At 35.4% G+C, this 20,552-nt stretch overlaps 1 protein-coding gene across 1 annotated transcript in view; it reads left to right on the top strand.

The window, feature by feature from the left end:
- The window catches only part of LOC140713712 (NFX1-type zinc finger-containing protein 1-like), a 57,686-nt gene that overhangs the window by 20,403 nt on the left and 16,731 nt on the right, over positions 1-20,552 (top strand). The window contains exons 6-11 of the mRNA XM_073024127.1: positions 8,674-8,802; positions 11,512-11,660; positions 14,431-14,565; positions 17,371-17,530; positions 17,770-18,005; positions 18,644-18,783. Of these exons, the coding sequence (XP_072880228.1) occupies positions 8,674-8,802; positions 11,512-11,660; positions 14,431-14,565; positions 17,371-17,530; positions 17,770-18,005; positions 18,644-18,783 (949 nt within the window). The remainder of the gene's footprint in view (positions 1-8,673; positions 8,803-11,511; positions 11,661-14,430; positions 14,566-17,370; positions 17,531-17,769; positions 18,006-18,643; positions 18,784-20,552) is intronic.

Genomic DNA, 20,552 nt, shown 5'->3' with positions numbered 1-20,552 from the left:
GCACTGGTTTGTCCTCCGACAGTACAACACATCACATTTGCCTGAATTAAATTACATCTGCCATTTCTCAGCCTGTCTTCAAGCTGGTCCAGAACCCACTGCAAGCTTTGATAGGTTTCTTTGCTGTCTACAGTGCTCCTAATATCAGTGTAATCTGCAAATGTTTTGATCTAGTTTACCATGTTATAAGACCGTAAGTCGTAGGAGTAGAATTAGGCCACTGAGCCTAAATATATCAATTTTTGAGACTGCTCTGACATTCAATCATGGCTGATATATTTTCCCCCTCTCATCCATTTGATACCCTAACTAACCAAAAGCCTATCCACCTTGGCCTTCACAGCAATAAATTCTACAGATTCACTACATGCTGACTAAAGAAATTCCTTCTCATCTCTGTTGTAAATGGACATCCACTATATAAAACATCCTCTCCACATCTACTCTGCCGATGCCTTTCAATATTTCACTGGTTTCAAAGAGGTCCCCCTTCATTCATCTAAATTCCAGTGAGTACGGGTCCAGAGCCATCAAATGCTCCTCATATGTTTTTCCTTTCATTCTGGGAATCATTCTTGTGAACCTCCTCTGGACTCTCTCCAATGCCAGCACATTAGTTCCTAGATAAGGGGTCCAAGACTGTTCGCAATACTCCAAAATGCAGTCTGACCAATGCCTTATAAATTCTCAGCATTACATCCTTGCTCTTATGAAATAAACCTCTTGAAATGAATGCTAACATTGCATTTGCCTACCTTAACGCTGATGCAAACTGCAAGTTAACCTTTAGGGAATCCTGCACAAGGACTCTTCAGGTCCCTTTGCCCTCTGATTTTTGAATGTTGTCCCCACTTAGGAAAGTCTGTGCCTTTATTCCTTTTACCAAAGAATATGACCATACACCTCCCTACACTATATTCTATCTGCCACTTCTTTGCCCATTCTCCCAATGTGTCCAAGTCCTCCTGCAGACTCCCTGCTAGTGTTGAGGAATCTTTGCATGGACTGCAAATTTCACCACAAATCCACCAATTTCATCATCTGAATCGTTGACATATGACAAGAAAGTAAGTGGTCCCAATACCAACCCCTGCAGAACAACGCTTGTCACTGGCGCCCAACCAGAATAGGCCCTCTGTATTCCAACTATTTGTCTCCTGACACTTAGCTAATCTTCTGTCCTTGCTAGTATCATTCCATAATACCATGGGCTCTTGTTAAGCAGCTTCAAGTGCGGCACCTGGTTAGGTGCATTCTGAAAATCCAAGTAAACAGTATCCACTGACTGTCCGTTGACTATCTTGCATTTTATTTCCTCAAAGAATTCCAACAGATTGGTCATGCAAGATTTCCTGGTGAGGAAACCATTCTGACTTAGGCCTTCTTGATAGTATACCTCCAAGTACCCTGAAACGTCATCCTTGATAATGAACTCCAACATCTTCCCAAACACTGAAGTTGGTATCATCCAGATCATTGATACAGATGACAAACTTTTTTAGATTTGTTTTTACAAGACTGTTTAATGTCTTTTTCACAGTTAATGGATAAATATGATATATCTAATACACATTTTTTCAGATATTTACAGGTTAGGAATTTTTTACGTGATTTTCTACCAAATTACCCCTTGGCTTGCTCTTTAAATTTGGCTTATTTTTCCGTTTAAACCTTTTCAAAAACGATTAATAGCTATCACTTATAAACAGTTAATGAATGCTCGCATGTCGCCTAATGATAGGGTTCAATGCACCTGGGAAGCAGAACTTCAACATTCACTTTCAGATAATCAATGGAGTAAAATTTATTATTTAGTCATAATTCATCCGTCTGCACACGCCATATCTTAATTCAGTTTAAGATAGTACACAGGACAGGGACCATATGTCCAAAGATAAATTGGTGCATATTTTTCCTAATATAAGCCCTATTTGTGACAGATGTAACGTAGAAGTGGCTACTCTAACTCGTATGTTTTGGTCATGTGCAAGTTTAAATAATTTTTGGAGGGATGTGTTTGGACTATCATCTAAAGTTATAGATATGGATGTTCAACCTAATCCGCTTACAGCAATTTTTGGGATTATTCCAGAGGAAGCAAGCAAAGTGTCTGCTTCCGCCCAACATGTGATAGCTTTTTCAACTTTACTGGCTAGGAGAGCTATTTTGCCACACTGGAAAGAATCTAACCCACCTACTGTTTTCTATTGGCTCTCCTCCATTATGTCATGTCTAAGTTTGGAGAAAATTAGAAGCCGGACATTTGATACATCCTTTAATTTTTAAAATTTATTTATTTATTTATTGAATTTTAGAAATTACAAAGAATAAATGTAATAATAAAATAGTAAGAAAAATGATATTAACCCTCCCCCTCCCCTTAACCCTTATCTAAAGAAAGCGGAAAAAAAAAGAAAAGAGAAGAAAGATTGCCTGGATATCGGAGGATCCCCACATGCTCCATGGAGTTCAAAATAATTTTGATATTTATTTTCACTTTCCCCAATTACTATAATTTTATCTTCAAAGGACCTATGTATCTAATCCTATCTTTTGTAAGTATGGTGACCAAATTTTCAAAAATATCTCATATTCATTTCTTAAATTATACGTAATTTTTTCAAGTGGAATACAACTATGTATTTCATTATTCCAACGATCCATAGTTAAATTTAAATCAGATTTCCAAGTAACTGCGATAACTTTTTTGGCTACTGCCAAAGCAATTTTTATAAATTTTTTCTGATAATTATTCAATTTAAATTTCGTTATTGTCCCTTCAATGTCTCCTAATAAAAATAATAATGGACTATGTGGAAGTTGTACTCCAATAATTTGTTCCAATAAAAGTCTTAAATTAATCCAAAATGGTTGAATTTTAGAACAAGACCAAGTAGAATGTAAAAAAGTACCAATTTCTTGTTTACATCGAAAACATTGGTCAGACATATTTGAATTTAATCTATTTATTTTCTGTGGTGTTATATATAATTGATGTAAAAAATTATATTGTATTAATCTAAGTCAAACATTTATTGTATTTCTCATACTATCAGAACATAATCTTGACCAATTTTTTTTATCAATTTTAACATTCAGATCAGATTCCCATTTTTGTCTTGATTTATGAATTCCTAATTTAATTGTCTGCTTTTGAATCAAATTATACATACAAGATGTAAGTTTTTTAATTTTTCCTTTCTGAATTAATATTTCTATTTCACTAGGTTTTGGCATCAACATTGTTTGTCCCAGCTTTTCTCGTAAATAAGCTTTTAATTGAAAATAACAAAAAAGAGTGTTATTTGATATTTTATATTTATTTTTTAATTGATCAAACGACATCAATATACCTCCTTCAAAGCAGTCACCTATATATTTAATCCCCTTTTGAAACCAATTATGTAAAAGTTTATTATCCATTGTAAAAGGAATAAGCCTATTTTGAATTAAAGTCCTTTTTGCTAATAAAGATTTCTTTATCTCATCGTCCATATTTACCTTATTCCATAAATCAATCAAATGTCTTAATATAGGAGATACTTTTTTTTCCCGTATCCATTTGGATTCCCATTTATATATAAAATCTTCTGGTATATCATCTTATCTAATTCTATTCTAATCCATGCCGGTTTTTCTTCATCAAAAAAAGACGCAATAAATCTAAGTTGATTTGCTTTATAATAATTCTTAAAGTTTGGAAGTTTTAACCCTCCTAAATCAAATTTACATGTCAATTTTTCCAATGATATTCTTGACATCTTTCCTTTCCAAAGAAATTTCCTTACATATTTATTCAGTTCTTGAAAAAACTTCTGAGGTAATTGTATTGGTAAAGTTTGAAACAAATATTGCAATCTAGGAAATATATTTTACCTATTAATGTTATTGGTAACATCATCCATTTATCAAGATCCTCTTTTATTTTTTTTAATAATGGCAAATAATTTTGTTTATATAAATTTTTTACATCATTATTAACTCTAATACCTAAATATTTTATCCCATTTATTGACCATGGAAATTGAGTTGCTAATCAACATTGATTATAATTTCCATTGGTAAGGGGTAAAATTTCACTTTTATCCCAATTTACTTTATAACCCGATACTTCCCCATATTCTTCCAATCTAAAAGATAATCTTTGCAAAGATTGCAATGGGTTTGTTAAGTAAATCAAAACATCATCAGCAAATAAGTTAATCTTATATTCTTCTTGATTAACTCTAAAGCCCCCAATATCTGAATCTGTTCTAATTAATTCAGCTAATGGTTCTATTGCCAATACAAATAAAGCAGGTGATAATGGGCAGCCTTGTCTAGTTGACCTCGTTAAACAAAATGGTGTTGAAATCTGACCATTTGTAACTACTTTAGCTTGAGGATTAGTATTTAAAATTTTAATCCATTGTATAAAAGATTTTCCTAATTCATATTTTTCCAATACCTTAAATAAGAAATCCCATTCCAATCTATCAAATGCTTTTTCTGCATCCAAAGCAACTGCCACATTCATTTCCTCTCTTTTTTGTGCCAAATGAATTATACTAATTAACCGGGTTATATTATCCATTGATTGTCTATTTTTAATAAAACCTGTTTGGTCCATATGTATTAATTTTGGTAAATATTTAGATATTCTATTAGATAAAATTTTTGCTATTATTTTATAATCTATATTCAACAAAGAAATAGGCCTATATGATGCTGGTTTTAAAGGATCTCTCTTTTTTTGGCAGTACAGTTATGATCGCTGTTAAAAAAGATTGTGGGAGTTTATGCATTCTTTCCACTTGATATATTAATTCCATAAAAGGAGGAATTAATAAATCTTTAAATTTTTTATAAAACTCTGGAGGAAAACCATCTTCTCCTGGAGATTTATTACTCTGAAGTGATCCTAAAGCTTCTTCAACCTCTTTTAATGTAAAGGGCATATCTAATCCTTTCTGTTCTGCGAAATTTAATTTTGGAAGGGTTATTTGTGATAAAAATTTATCTATCTCAGCAATCTTATTTTTTGATTCTGATTGATATAGTTCAGTGTAAAAAAATTTTTAAGTTTCATTAATTTCTAAAGGCTTATAAGTAACCTTATTTACACTTGTTCTAATTGCATTTATTGTTTTAGAAACCTGTTCTGTTTTCAACTGCCAAGCAAGAATTTTATGTGATCTTTCACCTAATTCATAATATTTCTGTTTAGTTCTCATAATTACTTTTTCTGTACGATATGTCTGGAGTGTATTATATTGTAGTTTTTTGTTAACAAGTTGTCTTCGTTTTTCTTCTGTCATGTGTCTTTGAGATTCTTTTTCTAACTTTATAATATCTTTTTCCAACTGATCTATTTCTGCTGCGTATTCCTTCTTGATTTTAGATGTATAACTTATAATCTGACCCCTTAAATATGCTTTCATCGCTTCCCATAATACAATTTTATCCTCTACTGAATGTAAATTTGTATCCAAAAAAATTGAAATTGTTTTTTCATAAAATCTCAAAAATCTTGACGTTTTAATAGAATTGAATTAAATCTCCATCTATAAATCGATTCCTCCTTATCCATCATTATCATTGTCATTATCAAGGGAGAATGATCTGACAGTATTCTTGCTTTATATTCCACACTTTTCACTCTATCTTGAATATTTTTTGATAGTAAAAAAAAATCAATCCCTGAGTAAGTTTTATGTCTATTTGAATAAAATGAATAATCTCTCTCTTGGATTCATTTTTCTCCATATATCAATCAAATTTAAATCTTTCATTAATGATAAAGTTAATTTTGTTACTTTTGATTTTGTAGCAACTTTAGTTGACCTATCCAAAACTGGATCCAAACAAAAATTAAAATCTCCACCTATTAATATTTTATCATGTGCATCAGCCAATTTCAAAAAAACTTCTTGTATAAATTTGGTATCATTTTCATTTGGTGCATAAATATTCATAAAAGTCCATAATTCTGAAAAAATTTGACAATGTATAATTACATATCTCCCCCCAGAATCAATTATTACATTTTGTATTTTAATTGGTAAAGATTTATTAACCAAAATTGCAACTCCTCTCGATTTTGAATTAAGTGAAGCTGCAATAACATTTCCAACCCAATCTCTCTTTAATTTCTTATGTTCTGTTTCTGTTAAATGCATTTCTTGTAAAAAAAAAGCTGTATCTCCTTTCATTTTCTTAATATATGTTAAAACTCTTTTTCTTTTCACAGGCCCATTAATTCCATTAACATTAAAACTTAATAAATTAAGCAAATTAGTCATTCATAATACCTTGGGAACTCTTTAAAATTCTCCATGTTGCTATGAGTCTCTCCCCAACCATCCAGGCAAAAAAGAAGAAAAATATAAAAAAGATAACTAATATATAAGAAAAAAAACCAAAATACCCCCCCCCACTAATGTTGCGAATAAAAAGAACACAACATTACCCCCCCCCATTTTACGGGTCATGGCAGTCGCCATGATTGTACACGTGAAACTCGCAGCCGTCGATCAGGAGCTCCTCCAGCTCCCCCGCAAAAAGAAAGAAAAAAATATATATATATATATTAATGAAGAAAAAAAAAGAGAATAATTAATATCTCTACTCCCAATTAATTCTCCTCGACTATTTTTTCTTTATAAATGTCCATCAAGTCCAACCTTATTTCAATCTTCATCATTAGTCCATTTCATTTCTCTAATTCTTTAGTCCTCTTCATGAACATCGGGTAGTTCTTGTACAAATTTCTCCGCTTTCCGGTAGTCAACAAAAAAACTTCTTTCTCCATTTTCCAGAAAAATTATCAATTTTGCTGGGTAGCTCAATAAAAATTTATAACTCTTTTCCCATAAAGATTTTTTCACCAGATTAAATTCTTTCCGCCTCTTCAGAAGATCGTAACTTATGTCTGGATAAAAAAAAACTCTTTTCCCTTCTATTATCAATGGTCCTTTTCTCTCTTTAGCACCCTGAGTAGCTGCCTTCAAGATCATTTCTTTATCTTGATACCTTAAGCATTTTATCAAAATTGATCTTGGATTTTGATCTTGTTGAGATCTTGTTCTTAAAGTTCTGTGTGTTCTTTCAATTTCAATTACTTGACTTCCTTCTTTCATTTCCGAAATTTTCAGAATCCAATCTTGAAAGAATTTTATTGGATTTTCTCCCGCTGTACCTTCCATAAGACCAACAATTTTAATATTATTTCGTCTACTAGAGTTCTCAAGCGCATCCATTTTTTCAAACATCCGTTTTCTTTCTGCTATCCAGACAAGATTATCATTTTCTATTTTTTCAGTATTTTCTTCCACTTTTACTTCCATCTCTTTAACTTCCTTCTCCATCTTCCTTTGTTTTTCCACCACATTATCAAGTGTATTCTGTATCCTTTTTATATCTGTTCTTATAGCTTTTAATTCATTCGTCATATCTGTTCTTGTAACTTTTTATTCTTTCATCATATCTGTTCTTATAGTTTTTAATTCATTCGTCATATATATCAGGATATCTTTTATGTCTCCTTTAATCTCTTTCTTCTTTTCCTCTTCTTCCTCCTCCGAATTTCCCAAAGAGTCTGTTTCTACTTCCGATCCAGATCCAATTTCACTTCCAGCTGTAGTTGGGATTTGTAGTTTTGTTGATATCTTTCCATACATACTTTTGCGCATGCGTTCCTTCCGTTTCTTCTTAGAGACCGCCGACATTGCTGCAACTTCCTTCCCCGCATCATCAGAAGTGCCATGCACTTCGCCGGGAGGAGATCTAACTTGAGTCCGATGCTTTACCGAAGCGGTTAGGCCTTTTTCCCCACCGATTTGCGCAGTCTTCGAAGTAGTAGCTTTCTTCTGTTTCAATTTAGGAGCCATATCAAAAGATATTCCGGAGTTGCTTATAAATAGTTTCTAATAGATATTTGTTAACTCTTCTTCATTTAAACCCAATTTCATTACTTTTTACGAGGGAGCTGGATTTCCAACGTCTTGACCCTACGTCATCACGTGACGCCCCCATACATCCTTTAATTTTGAACAAGTCTGGCGACCCTTTATTCAATATTTCACATGATTTAATTTATTTTTATTTATTTATTTATTCTTTATTCTCTTTGGGGAAAATCCTTATCCATGAAGGTTTGGAGATGACTGGAAGGATGTGTTTTTTTTCTCTCTCTCATTTTCTAATTTTATCCTCAATTGGACTACCCAATCTTTTTTTTTTCTTTTTTTTTTGTTCCAGTTTAGTTAGTGGGGTTTTTTTTTCCCTTTATCAATAAAATTTCCAGTCTTTTTCTTTATGATTGCTATGAGGAGTTGTGGTCTTTTTTGACCATTGTCTATATAACAGCATAATATTTTACCTATTTGATTTTGACATAATATACTTTCTGTTTTTTAATTATTGCTGTTTATATGTCTTTTATATAATCTATTTGCTAAACTCCTCCTGTTTTGTATATTCTTTATTTGAAAATCAATAAAAAGATTGAATAATGAATGAGATGACAAACACTAAACAGAACTGTTAGTTAGCCCCCTTTCCCAATTCTTATGTCTGACTCCCTATATTTGAACCAGCTGCTGATATTAGGTTTGAGACAGGAAAACGACATTGCATGTTCTAATCATTTATTTCATCAATTTAATCTATTAATATTTGATTTTTCTTTTACAGGAAAAACATATTTGGGACTGAAGGCCGTCAGCGTCCTCCTGGCTAATATGAATCTTTGGCAATCTGACTCTGGATCTCCTATTCTGGTGGTGTGCTACACAAATCATGCATTGGACCAGTTTTTAGAAGGTCAGTGACTTCAATATATCAGGTAATTTATCATCACCTCTTAATGTTGCTCCAATCCAACGGATCAATTGTGGTGTCATCATTGTTACAAAGCCACAAAATGTGCAGGTTGTGATTCCACAACCTTGCTGGCTTTTGGATGGGGAAAATTAATATCAATCAATAAATTTTAAGGTTATGATAACCCATGTGGAATTAATTTGTTTATATCTGCTGCACAATTCTGAACAATCTTAAGAATGGATGAAATACATCAGGAACAAGCCATAAACCTTCTCGACCCAGTTCTAGAATTCAGTAAGGACAAATTTTCCACTTCAAGTATAATTTTCTACTTTCCATCTCCATACCTTTTAATTCTGTGTGCTTCCAAAAATATCACTGTCAACTCTGTATATACTCAATGACTGAGAACTGCCTGAGGTAGTGTTGACACCGACATTCACTTAAAATCAATAAAACCAATTATGAATAGCTGTGTTCCCAGCTTTAGTGCCTTGTGACATTGCAGTAGTAACGGCTCACTAATCTGAAAATGGCCTATTCCTGTTTGTTATTTTCTCTCTGTTAACCGATCCTCTTTACTTATAAATAGGAAATGCAAGAAAAAAATGCAGACACTGCAAATCTTGAAATTTAATCTGGAGAGGCAGTAATGGGGGACGAGGAAACAGCAGACTAACTTTGTATCAGTATTTTGCGTGAGGTTTCACTATAGAAGACACTAGCTATATGCCAGAAATTTGGAAGTGTCGGGGCAGAAATGAGTGTACCGGTAGTTACTGTTACCAAGGAGAAGGTATTTGGGCAGACTTGAAGGTCTGAAGATAGATATGTTAATTGGACCAGATAGAGTACGCCCCAGGGTTCTGAAAGAGGTAGCTGAAGAAATTGTGGAGGCACTAATAGTGATCTTCCAAGAATCACTACATTCTGGAATGGTTCTGGAGGAATGGAAAATTGCAAATGTCACTCCACTCTTTAAAAAGGGAGGGAGGTAGAAGAAAGGAAATTACAGGTTGACTTTAGTGGTTGGGAAGATTTTGGAGTCCATTATTAAGGATGAAGTTTCGGGGTACATGGAGGAACAAGATAAAATAAGCTGAAGTCAGTATGGTTTCCTTGTGGGGAAATCTTGCCTGATAAATCTGTTGGAATTCTTTGAAGAAATAAAATGCAGGATAGACAAAGGAGAATCAGTTGATACTGTTTTCTTGGATTTTTAGAAGGCCTTTGACAAGTTGTCACACACAAGATTGCTTAACAAGGTAAGATCCCATGGTATTACAGGAAAGATGCTAGCATGGATAGAAGATTAGCTGATTGCCAGGAGGAAAAGAGTCATTATAAAAAGGGCCTCTTCTGGCTGGATGACCAAAGTGATTCCTTCATGGCCAAGTTTGTGGACAAAATGAAGGAAGGTGTAGGGTCAGAACACAAAAATACAACTGCAGATGCTGTGGATCAAAGGATACGTACACAACGCTGGAAGAACTCAGCAGGTCAGGCAGCATCCATGAGAAAAGAGTAGCCAACGTTTCGGGCCGAGACCCTTCATCAGGAATCCCCCCCCCCCCCCCATTCCTGATGAAGGGTCTCGGCCCGAAACGTTGGCTACTCTTTTCTCATGGATGCTGCCTGACCTGCTGAATTCTTCCAGCGTTGTGTAGGGTCAGATACTGTTGAAGCAGGGAGTCTGCAGAAGGACCTGGGCAGTTTGGGAGAATGATAGATGGATTCTTGTGTAGGGAAATGCATGGTCATATACTTTAGTAGAAGGAATAAAAGAGCAAAGTATTTTCTAAATGGGCAGAAAATTCAAAAGTCACAGGTGCAAAGCAAGTTGGGGGTCCTTGTGCAGGATTCCTAAAAGTTATCCTGCAGGTTGAGTTGGTGGTAAGGAAGGCAAATGCAATGTTAGCATTCATTTTGAGATGCTTATAGTAGAAGAGCAAGGATGTTTTGCTAAGACTTTATAAGGCATTGGTCAGACTGCACTTGGAGTATTGGCGGCATTCTTGGGCTCCTTACCTGAGAAAAGACGGGCTGCCATTGAAGAGGGTCCAGAGGAGGTTCATGAGAACTATTGTGGGAATTTAAGGGATTGCTCTGGGCCTGTACTTGCTGGAATGAGATTAAATTCTGCTAAATCTGCTCCCAGCCAATTTATATTCTTCAGTTAATGTTATCAACATTAGAAAGGAATAAAAACAAGTTAGTTTCAAACCGCATGAGGTGTCAGGAGGAGAGGTGGAGGCAGCCACAATATGTATTTTGGGCACATATTTAATTTTATTTTTATCTTAGATTTCTAGCCTCTGAAATGTTTTTTTGATTTTCGTTCCTGAATGCATCTCTCCTGAGTGGACTAGGGTCAACAGCAACAGAAATGTAAAGTATAGAATTGGTAGGACAGATTTGCATCTGAGATGGAGGAATTTGTCCCTTCTAAACATAAGGCCAAAGATGTATCTGAATAGCTCCATCGGAAGAGTGGGGAGGATGTCAGGTAGGAGTAGGTTACATTCATTGTTGGTTCTCAAATGCTTCAACTGAGTTACTTTAAGATGTTTACGGGTATCAGTTAAGAGTTAAGTTGTTTGTAAGCATCCCCCTTTACTTTTCAATATTGCTTAAAATGGACAATCCTAAAACACCTCCAACCTGTGTCTGAAAGAAAGTGCTAATCCAATGATGTTGTTATTTTAGGAATTCACACCTTTATGAAAACTGGGCTGGTCAGAGTTGGAGGAAGGAGCAGCAGTACCATTCTCGCCAAGTTTTCTATGGCAGAGCTAAGAAAGCATAACAACTTTAGGAAAAAGCTGCCATCGTATCTGAAAAGCATGTATTCTGACGTAAGTTTGAAAAAGGATTCATTATATGTGTTTATTTTGCTGAGAAATTTAATAAACAAGATAAAACTGAATTTTGGAAGAGGAGAAACTTAAACCATGTAGTATCTTGGATACCATCTTTCTTATTGTGTCTGTTTTTGCTCATTGAAAGACATTCAATTTGTCCTAATCCCTTTCACTTCTCTGACAACTGCAAGTTTGTTTAATTCTAGGGAATTTATCCAGTTTTCTTTTAACTATTCAGTCCAGATCTGTTCTGGGGTCTTTTTCAGATCCCAACAACTCACCAATGATTCCTATTCCATTTATCATGAATTGTTATTTGCTGGTTTCAGACTTCATTACTCGCCCTTTAAATGGACAATACAACTTTAAACACCACCTCAATGGTGGACAAAGTATTGGGCTGAATGACATTTCATTTAGAAAGGTAGAGATTAATCAGGGTTAGACTGAATGTGTTTGTTAAGAGAACTCGTTGCTTTACTAACTTCACTGTCACTATTTTTGAGGCACTTACAAGGAAGAAGGAGAGGGTAGTATATGAAGTGTAGTTCACATAGAATTTTGTATTGATTTCAATATTCCCACATAGTAGGCAGCTTGAGAAATAAAAACTCATGGAAGTTAGGGAAGAATGACAAACTGATCCAGAATCAACACGTACAAACACATTGGAGGAACTCAGCAGGTCAGGCAGCATCCGTGGAAATGAGCAGTCAACGTTTTGGACCGAGACTTTTCGTCAGGACTGCAAAATTGATTCTTTGGCAGAACACATTTATTGATTAGTTATTTTTGATTGATCTTTATTTATTGTGATTGTAAAGATGTTAATAGTAGGGCACTCTCTAAGGTAATGGAAGATGCTGGAAAAGTTAAACTGATAATGTGCTTCATTAAATGAAAAGAACTTTGAGAGAGTGCTCTTCAGAAAGGACATGCCCAATATTACATAAGCCACATATGTTACCACAGAGCTTTAGAGAACTCAACACTGAATCCCTTTCCTTTCTATGCTATATTTTAGCAATTTATACCTAAATATAGGGAACATGATAAAAAGTCTGTAGAATTAAATAAATTATCTACGGATATTTGTGAGGAAGAAAGTTTAGACTGCATGGAAATGTATATGGTCTGATCAGAAGGGAGCAAAGTGACAAATAGAATTAAATCCAAGAAAATGTACAGTGATCACAACATAAGATAGGAGAGACAGAGAGGCCCCATTTGCACTTTCAGACACAATCCACCATTCATTAAGATCACAGGTGATCTGTTGCCTGTACATTTTCCAGTACTATCCACAAATACTTTTATCTATCAATATCTGTTTTGAATGAATACAATAACAGAGCCTTGAAAGTTCAAAGCACATATATTTTATAATATACCGCCTTGAGATTTGTCTACTTACAGGAAGCCACAAAACAAAGAAACCCAAAAAAAAAAACCCATCATAATAAAAAGATTGTCAAACCCCCCAATGTGCAGGAAAAACGCAAGCAAACAGGGTTTTGAACTGCAGTCCACAAAGAGAGTCTGTCCGCAGACCGTTAGTTCAGCGCAGAGCGGAGCAGCAAGCTAAACTGGTTCTCCATTCACCTTGGGCCCTGACTCCCTGGACCTTCAGTCAGGCCCAGTGCCTAAATCATCATCATCCAAACACTGTGTTCAGTTACTTCAATACGCTCTAGGCTCTGGACCCTGGACCCCACTACCTTGATTCAGTCTGTACCCAAACTTTTCTGATTTGGCCTGGTGCTTAAATTGTCATCCAAACATTGGGTCATGAAACAATGAAGAAAGACAAAAATGAACTTTTACAATATATTGTCTTGTAGTTTAAATTACTAAAAAGACTAACCTACTAGGCTGATAAGGAACTTTGCACAATCACGCTATCCACCGCCGATAACTTACGCGTGAAAATCTTTCCTCACCAAGCTGGGAAAAACACTCGAACCATCGTTTTAGAACATTGTAGCTCTTCTTCCTACTCCACACATGCAAAGTGATGTCACTGTTTTCGGTTAAAGGCACGGGCAGCTACTTAGCATTGCCAGTGGGAAAACATGAGTGCACTATAACAATCAAAAAATGATACTCAATGGTCACCTGCTTACATAGAATACAAGAGCGGGAAATTTTGCTAGAACTGCATATGTTGCCAATTTGTCCTCAGTTCGAGTGTTGTGTATAATTCTAGTCACACCCTCACAATGAAGATGAAATTACATTGAAGGAGTTTTGCCAACACTGGAACATCTCGGTTAAGAGTCAAGATTATATATGATTGCTTTCTTTGGCGTAGAGTAGGCTAAGGAGTGATTTAACTGAGATGCATAAAACTGAGCAGCTGAGACAGAATAAATGGGAAGAATCTATCCCTCTCAGCAGAGAGATCAAAAACCAAAAAACACTCATTTGAATTATTAGTAGTATTAGAAGTAAAAAATAACTTAGATGGTGATGGTCAAGAATTGACTGCTTGTGAGAGTAGTAGAGCTAGAAATCTTCCCTTTATTTAAAATGTACTCAATGTACTAAACTTTGAAGATGAAGGCTGAGTAATTTTTTGTTTTAATTTGGCAAAGACTAAATGGCTTCATAATTTTTCTATGAGCCTATCTGTATGTTCCTTCTTTCCTGATGGCTGGATGATGGAGTGGGGTGGGTTTTAAATGCCATGGAGATTGTGGAAGCCATGGAGAAACCATATTGCCCATTATGATTGAAATATCATATTATAAATCTTTTTTTGCAGTTAATTGGAGAAAGAAAAGAGTTGCAGAAGAAAATTGAAATGTTGATTGTGGCTTTGGAAGCAAGTCGGAAGGGAGTTCTTCAATTACATTCTCTTTCCGAATACATTCAGACAAAACACTTACAGGATCTAAAGGTGGGAATATTTTGTTTATATACTTGGTTAATATATAAGTAAGAATCTCATATATGTTAATAAGAGTGAAATATTACTGGCTGTCCCCATTTCCCCCCCCCCCCACTGGCTCAAAGTTACTGGCTCTCCCCCAACCAGATCAAGGTACCAATGAACCCAATCCCATTCCATGACTGTTCTCCTTTCTTCAGAATTCACTCCATCCTTCTTTCCCTTGGTTTTCCAGTCATGTCAAACTTTGCTGCACCCTTCTTGTTAACCCATACCACAATCCATTTTTGCTGCACCAATTTCACTATTATCTGTCTTCAACAAACCAGCCAAGGGTGGTGTGGCTGGTCTACACGTCCCTATACATCTCAAATCTAATTGCCTAGCCTTTCACAGATGAAGTTATTGGTTTTTTGTCAACACAGTTATAAATTCATATCTCCCAAGAATGGGAGAAAGAACCTGACTGGGGTTGTGTAACTTCCAAACTGGGAGGCTGCTGGACACCTACAGTGATGCCAAAAATATGATACCGCTTGAGTAAAATTCTTTTGCATCCAACATCTCCAAAAGTAACGGCATTTAATGGCTGTAAACTTTAACTCAAAAATTTAGGTCTATTGCGTAACTTAAAGGAGACACGTTTGCCTGTTGCATCTCTGAAAATTCCTTAAATTTTCTTGCTTGGTGTTTGTATACACATCTCCTGCTAAGAATATTCTTCAGCTGTCGAATGAACTTGTAACTCCCAGTGTCCAGATCTATATCCAAGCCCATAGCTCTACCACTACATGAATATATGCTATAATCATGTCTCTTCTCCCTACAGTGTCTATTTCTTTGATCTCCACTTCTAATTCACTATAGCCACTTGCTGCCCTAACATCTCTCAGTCCTACACTGAGCTTTTGCTTGCCTTGCATTGGTAAGGAAAGACTTCTCTGCACACTTTATCATACGATATAGGAGCAGAATTAGGCCTCTTGGCCCATCAAATCTGCTATGGACAATGCCAATCTGTTGCATATAATGCCATGATAGAATATTGTGATCAGAAAACCTCACAAAATATGACAAGTGTAGGACTCCTTCACAGGACTGTGCAATGCCTTGTTTAGATGCTGAGGAAGACACGCTTGTGTCACTGCCTTTGGAAGTTGGGTTTAATTTTCATTGTATCATACTGCAAGTATACATCTATATGCACATTTTTTGTGTTCAAATTCCTGACCATTCCCATTTCTGAGCCATTACTAAGCACCATCTCTCTGTGCTTAAGCAGCTAACTGCAGTGAGATCCAGGAGGTGGGTATTAAACTGTCCTTGCACTCTGATCCATTAGCATCTGACACATCATTTCACCCAAATGAGCTGGTGCTTTTAAAAGGTAAACTTTCATGGAACTGCAGCGCAAGCTATAATCTGTGGACAAATTAGCTGGACTTTAACAACCTGTAGTTATATATTGCTTTTAAATATTTGGTGTTAAGCCTTACAGTGGGAAAAATCTGACACTGATCTGGTGGAATAGAAATTAGGACCAGTGACTAAAAACTTGTCAAATAGGTGGATGAATAAAGGATTTTGGTGATGTAAGGAAGAGAGTTCAAGGCCAGAACAACCACTGGTCACCTAATGATGGCGTGAATTGAATGGGGACGGAGGGTTGAAGAGTTTGGGTAAGTGGTCAAGGCTACAGAGAGATCCGAACACAAAAATGGAAAGTTAAAATTGAAGATATGTGGAGCAAAGCCAATGCAGGGCATTAAGCATAGGAGTTTTGGATGAGTGATACTTAGTTTGACTTGAGAGCCTCTTAGATAGCTATTTTTCATTCAAAACATACTTTACTAATTTCAGTGGTTAACAGCTCCAGCCCTTTATTTTTTCCTCCCATCATTTCCCAGCTTCTTACCTCATCCCCCTTCTCACCTATCACTTTCTAGCTTGTCCTCCTTCCACCGCCCTGCCGCCTTGATTCTGGCATCTTCCCTCATCCTTTCCAGTCTGTGCCTGAAATGTCAACCTGCTGAGTTCCTCCAGCATTTTGCGTGTGTTTTGTTGGGTCCTCTCTGGAGTTCTGTTGCTGACTGCATATGCATCTAAGGCTATCTGATTACATACTGACTGTGCACCAGCATTCTTTGTAGAAAGAAACGAATTTCAAAAAAATATACTTTTAGTTAATGCCTTCGATTTTGGTGAAAACTTGTGCAAATGGTGGCCCAGTGCTCAGTAGGTGGTGATGCTGATTAACAGCTCCAGCAACTGAGGCTACATCCTGATCTCTGGTGCTGTCTGTATGGAGTTCGCATGCTTTCCCTGTGACCACATAGTTTTCTTCTGTAATATGGTGATTGGTAGTGAACTGACTGCTGTGAATTACCCCTAGTGTATGAGGGTGGTAGGAAAATCAGTTTGGAGTTGTTGAGCGTGGGCCAAGTTACCTCCATCTGAAAATGAAGTAAAATCAAGTGCAGACTGGGCTAAGTTTTAGAACATCTCACTTAAGAATATCCATAATACATGGAAAATCTCTGATAATATTAATTCGTGCAAAAATCCGACTTCTCTACATACCTTTATTCTTTTGAATGGCAGAACTGGTTTCCTCTTTCTATTTTGATTATTAGTTCTTTGTTATCAGCTTTGTGATGCTTTTGATGCCATTCCTTACGATACTGTGGAGGTATGATTACTACAGTGAGTGATTCTTGAATATTTTTTGACTTGTGGATAAACTTGCCTTATGAACATCTGTAAGAACTCTTTGTTATCCAGGGATTAACAAATGGAAATTATTCATGTTTCAAGGTGGGATCTGTATATAATCCGTCAGACCAGTTTGATATACTGGAATGGTTACAACTGACAACAGTGCCTGAATGTTATATCAGGTCGAACACAACAGTAGAACAAGCCAAAGAAGATGACGTGGAGACAATTGCCTCAAGTGCAACAGAGGGAGACATAGGTAAATAGAAAATCGAACCTTTTCTAAACCATTATTTAGCTTGAAATGCAAATAAAAGCAAATAGTTTCCAGTTGTTTAAATAGAAAATCATTAATTACAGTTGGCTCAATAAAGAACAGAAATAATTTAAAATCTGTAAATCGTTTTTTAATATTGAGAGCTTTACTTTTTGATTAAGTAAATTCCATTTGTCTTGAGGTTTTATCAAGTAATTTGTTTCCTCCTTGATTTCTTTAAGGAAATCTCAGTGATTTCATTGAAGAGGAAGATGGTGATGATGAGCTGATTCAGGTAACAGAGGAGGCTGATCTGATGCAAGCAGAGAGGATGATGGATGATGACAATCTTCAGAAACAACTTCAGAAAGCACATGCACGGCTGGCTAAACTGGAGAAGCAATTTCTGGCATTTAATCCCAAAGAGACCGCACCCCCAAAATCTGAGGCTGGGGACAAAGATGATGGTAAATGGGAGGTACGTTTGTAGGATTCACTTGCGGGTCATGGGCACTGCCAGAAAGACTGGCATTTATTGGCTTTTCATGATCACGTGAAGGAAAGATTTATATTTATATGGCCCCTCTCACAGTGTCCTTTTGGTTAGCAATTATTTATTGTGTTACAGAAAATTCTTCGGCAAATTCAGCAAAGTTCAAACATATGTCACTGTGGCAATAACTTGAAAGTCAGTTTTCGTACTTCAGAGAGGCAAATAAATATTGCTCAGGATGACATTGAAATCTCCCTTGCTCTTTCATGTTGTGGTACCTATGGAAAAAATGAGAAATGAGACGAGAGTTTTTTGTCTCATATGATAACCTGCACTCATATTAACAGTACAGGACCCTGTCAATACTGCAGAGGGGTTTCAACTTGGATCCAACGTGAGACTTGAAACCACAACCTTTGTATTCAGAAGGATAATCGCTTAACTGTGGCTGAGAACTCAGTAGTAAAGGGTCTCTTTGCAAAACCACTATTTCCTTTTTGGCAAAGGTTTTCAAAGAATAGCACCAGAGTTGGGGTGGTCCAAAGAAGAGCAAGTATGTTAATAGATTTGGACCTGGAATTTCTAACTAACTGACACAAGTCCTTTTTTACTGTTTTGTAAAGGTCACCACAGAAGAAAGGAAACGAATAAAAAATATGGTTAAGCAGCAGCTGCAAAACACTGATGTCATGACAGAATTGGAAGCCAGAATGATAGACAATATCTGGAATCTTAACCTGTCTGATCGCTGGCGACTGTACAGGTTTGGTTATGTTTATACTAAAAGCAATCTGTAATTATGAATTTGAAGGCAACATTTTCATTTCATTTAAAAATCTTTTTTTATTAATTATTATTGAAGATTAACAAAAAAGATACATTAAGTCAATATGTCATTATGTACAATAAGGAATTAGCAAATAACTGATTAACAAAGCTAAGCAAGATATTAATAATAATAAGAAGAAGAAATAAAGTGTTAAGAATTTTTTTGAAAGGAGAAAAAATAACCCCCTACTAACTGGGGAAAAAAACCAAAAAAAAAGCCATTGGGAGCACAACCTCGGAGCTATACATCATACAAGCTTCCATTTTAAAAAAAACATTAATCAACTCAAATCCATTTAAAGAAAAATCGGAAGGAAACCATATTAATTAACTCAAATCAGGTGATAGTAGCGGGTGAATGAACCCTACCTTTTCTCAAAATCAAATCGAGGATCAAAAGTTCGACTTCTGATTTTCTCCAAACTAAGACATAGCATCACCTGAGAAAACCATTGTATCAAAGTAGGAGCAGAAGTATCTTTCCATTTCAACAGAGCAGCCCTTCTGGCCAATAATGTAACAAATATGTTGGTCTGATAGGGAAATACCATGAATATATTGAGGGATTATACCAAATAAAACTGTCAATTTATTAGGTTGTAAATTCATTTTTAAAACTTTAGAAATAGTAGAGAAAATAGACTTCCAAAAATGTTTCAGTACAGAACATGACCAAAACATATATGTCAATGTGGCTGTCTCGGTTTTACATCTGTCACACTGACTATCAACATTAGGAAACATTTTAGACAGTCTCTGGCTTTGTTAAATAGTAACGATGTACAATTTTAAATTGAATTAGAGAGCGATTGGCACAAATCAAAGAAGAGTTAACCAACCTCAAAATCTGCAACCAATCTTCTGTTATCAAGGTCATGTTAAGCTCTCTCTTCCAATCTTGCTTCATCTTAAGTGAAGAGTAATTGTGCTGTTGTAACAATAAATTATAAATTTTCCCATTAAAACCCTTCACTAAAGGATTCATTTTTAAAATAATATCTAACAGGGCAGAATCTTGTATATATGTAAAATCAATTAAGTATTTTTGTAAGAAGTGTCTGTCCTGAAGATACTGCAGGAAATGTAAATACGAGAGAGAATATTTAGGGACTAATTTCTCAAAAGACATCAATCAGCCATCTTGGAACAGATCTGTGAAGGAATAAACTCCTTTATTCCTCCAAAGAAGAAAGGTAGGATCACTTAATGAATGTTTAAATAAATAATTTCGATAAATTAAACTAAAAAGTTTAAATTTTTTGAGACTAAAAAAATTACAAAACTGGAACCAAATTCATAATGACTGCTTAATCACAGGATATAAATTTAAATTAGTAATTTTGGCCAGTTGTACAGGTAGAGAAGCTCCTAATAATGGATAAAAGGAATGGATTCTTCAGAATTCGAAATATAAACTAAGAGATCATCGGCATAAAGGGATATCTTATGAATAGTCCCATTTATGAAAATTGCATGGATATCTTTAGCTTCACAAAGTGCAAGCCAAGGGTTCCAGCACCAAATTAAATAACAAGGGACTTAATTGACATCCTTGTCTCGTACCCCACGCAAGCCAAAAAAAAATGCAATTGTTAGCAATAACAGTAGCAAAAGAGCTTTTATATATCATTCTGATCCACTTATTAAAATTAATACCAAAGCCAAATTTCTCAAGACATTAAATAAGTATTTCCATTCAACTCT

This window comes from Hemitrygon akajei, chromosome 20 (genome assembly GCF_048418815.1).
Source record: "Hemitrygon akajei chromosome 20, sHemAka1.3, whole genome shotgun sequence".
Classification (NCBI taxonomy): Eukaryota; Metazoa; Chordata; class Chondrichthyes; order Myliobatiformes; family Dasyatidae; genus Hemitrygon; species Hemitrygon akajei.
Note: the sequence above shows the minus strand (reverse complement) of the source record. Positions and strands in the feature narration are given on the sequence as shown.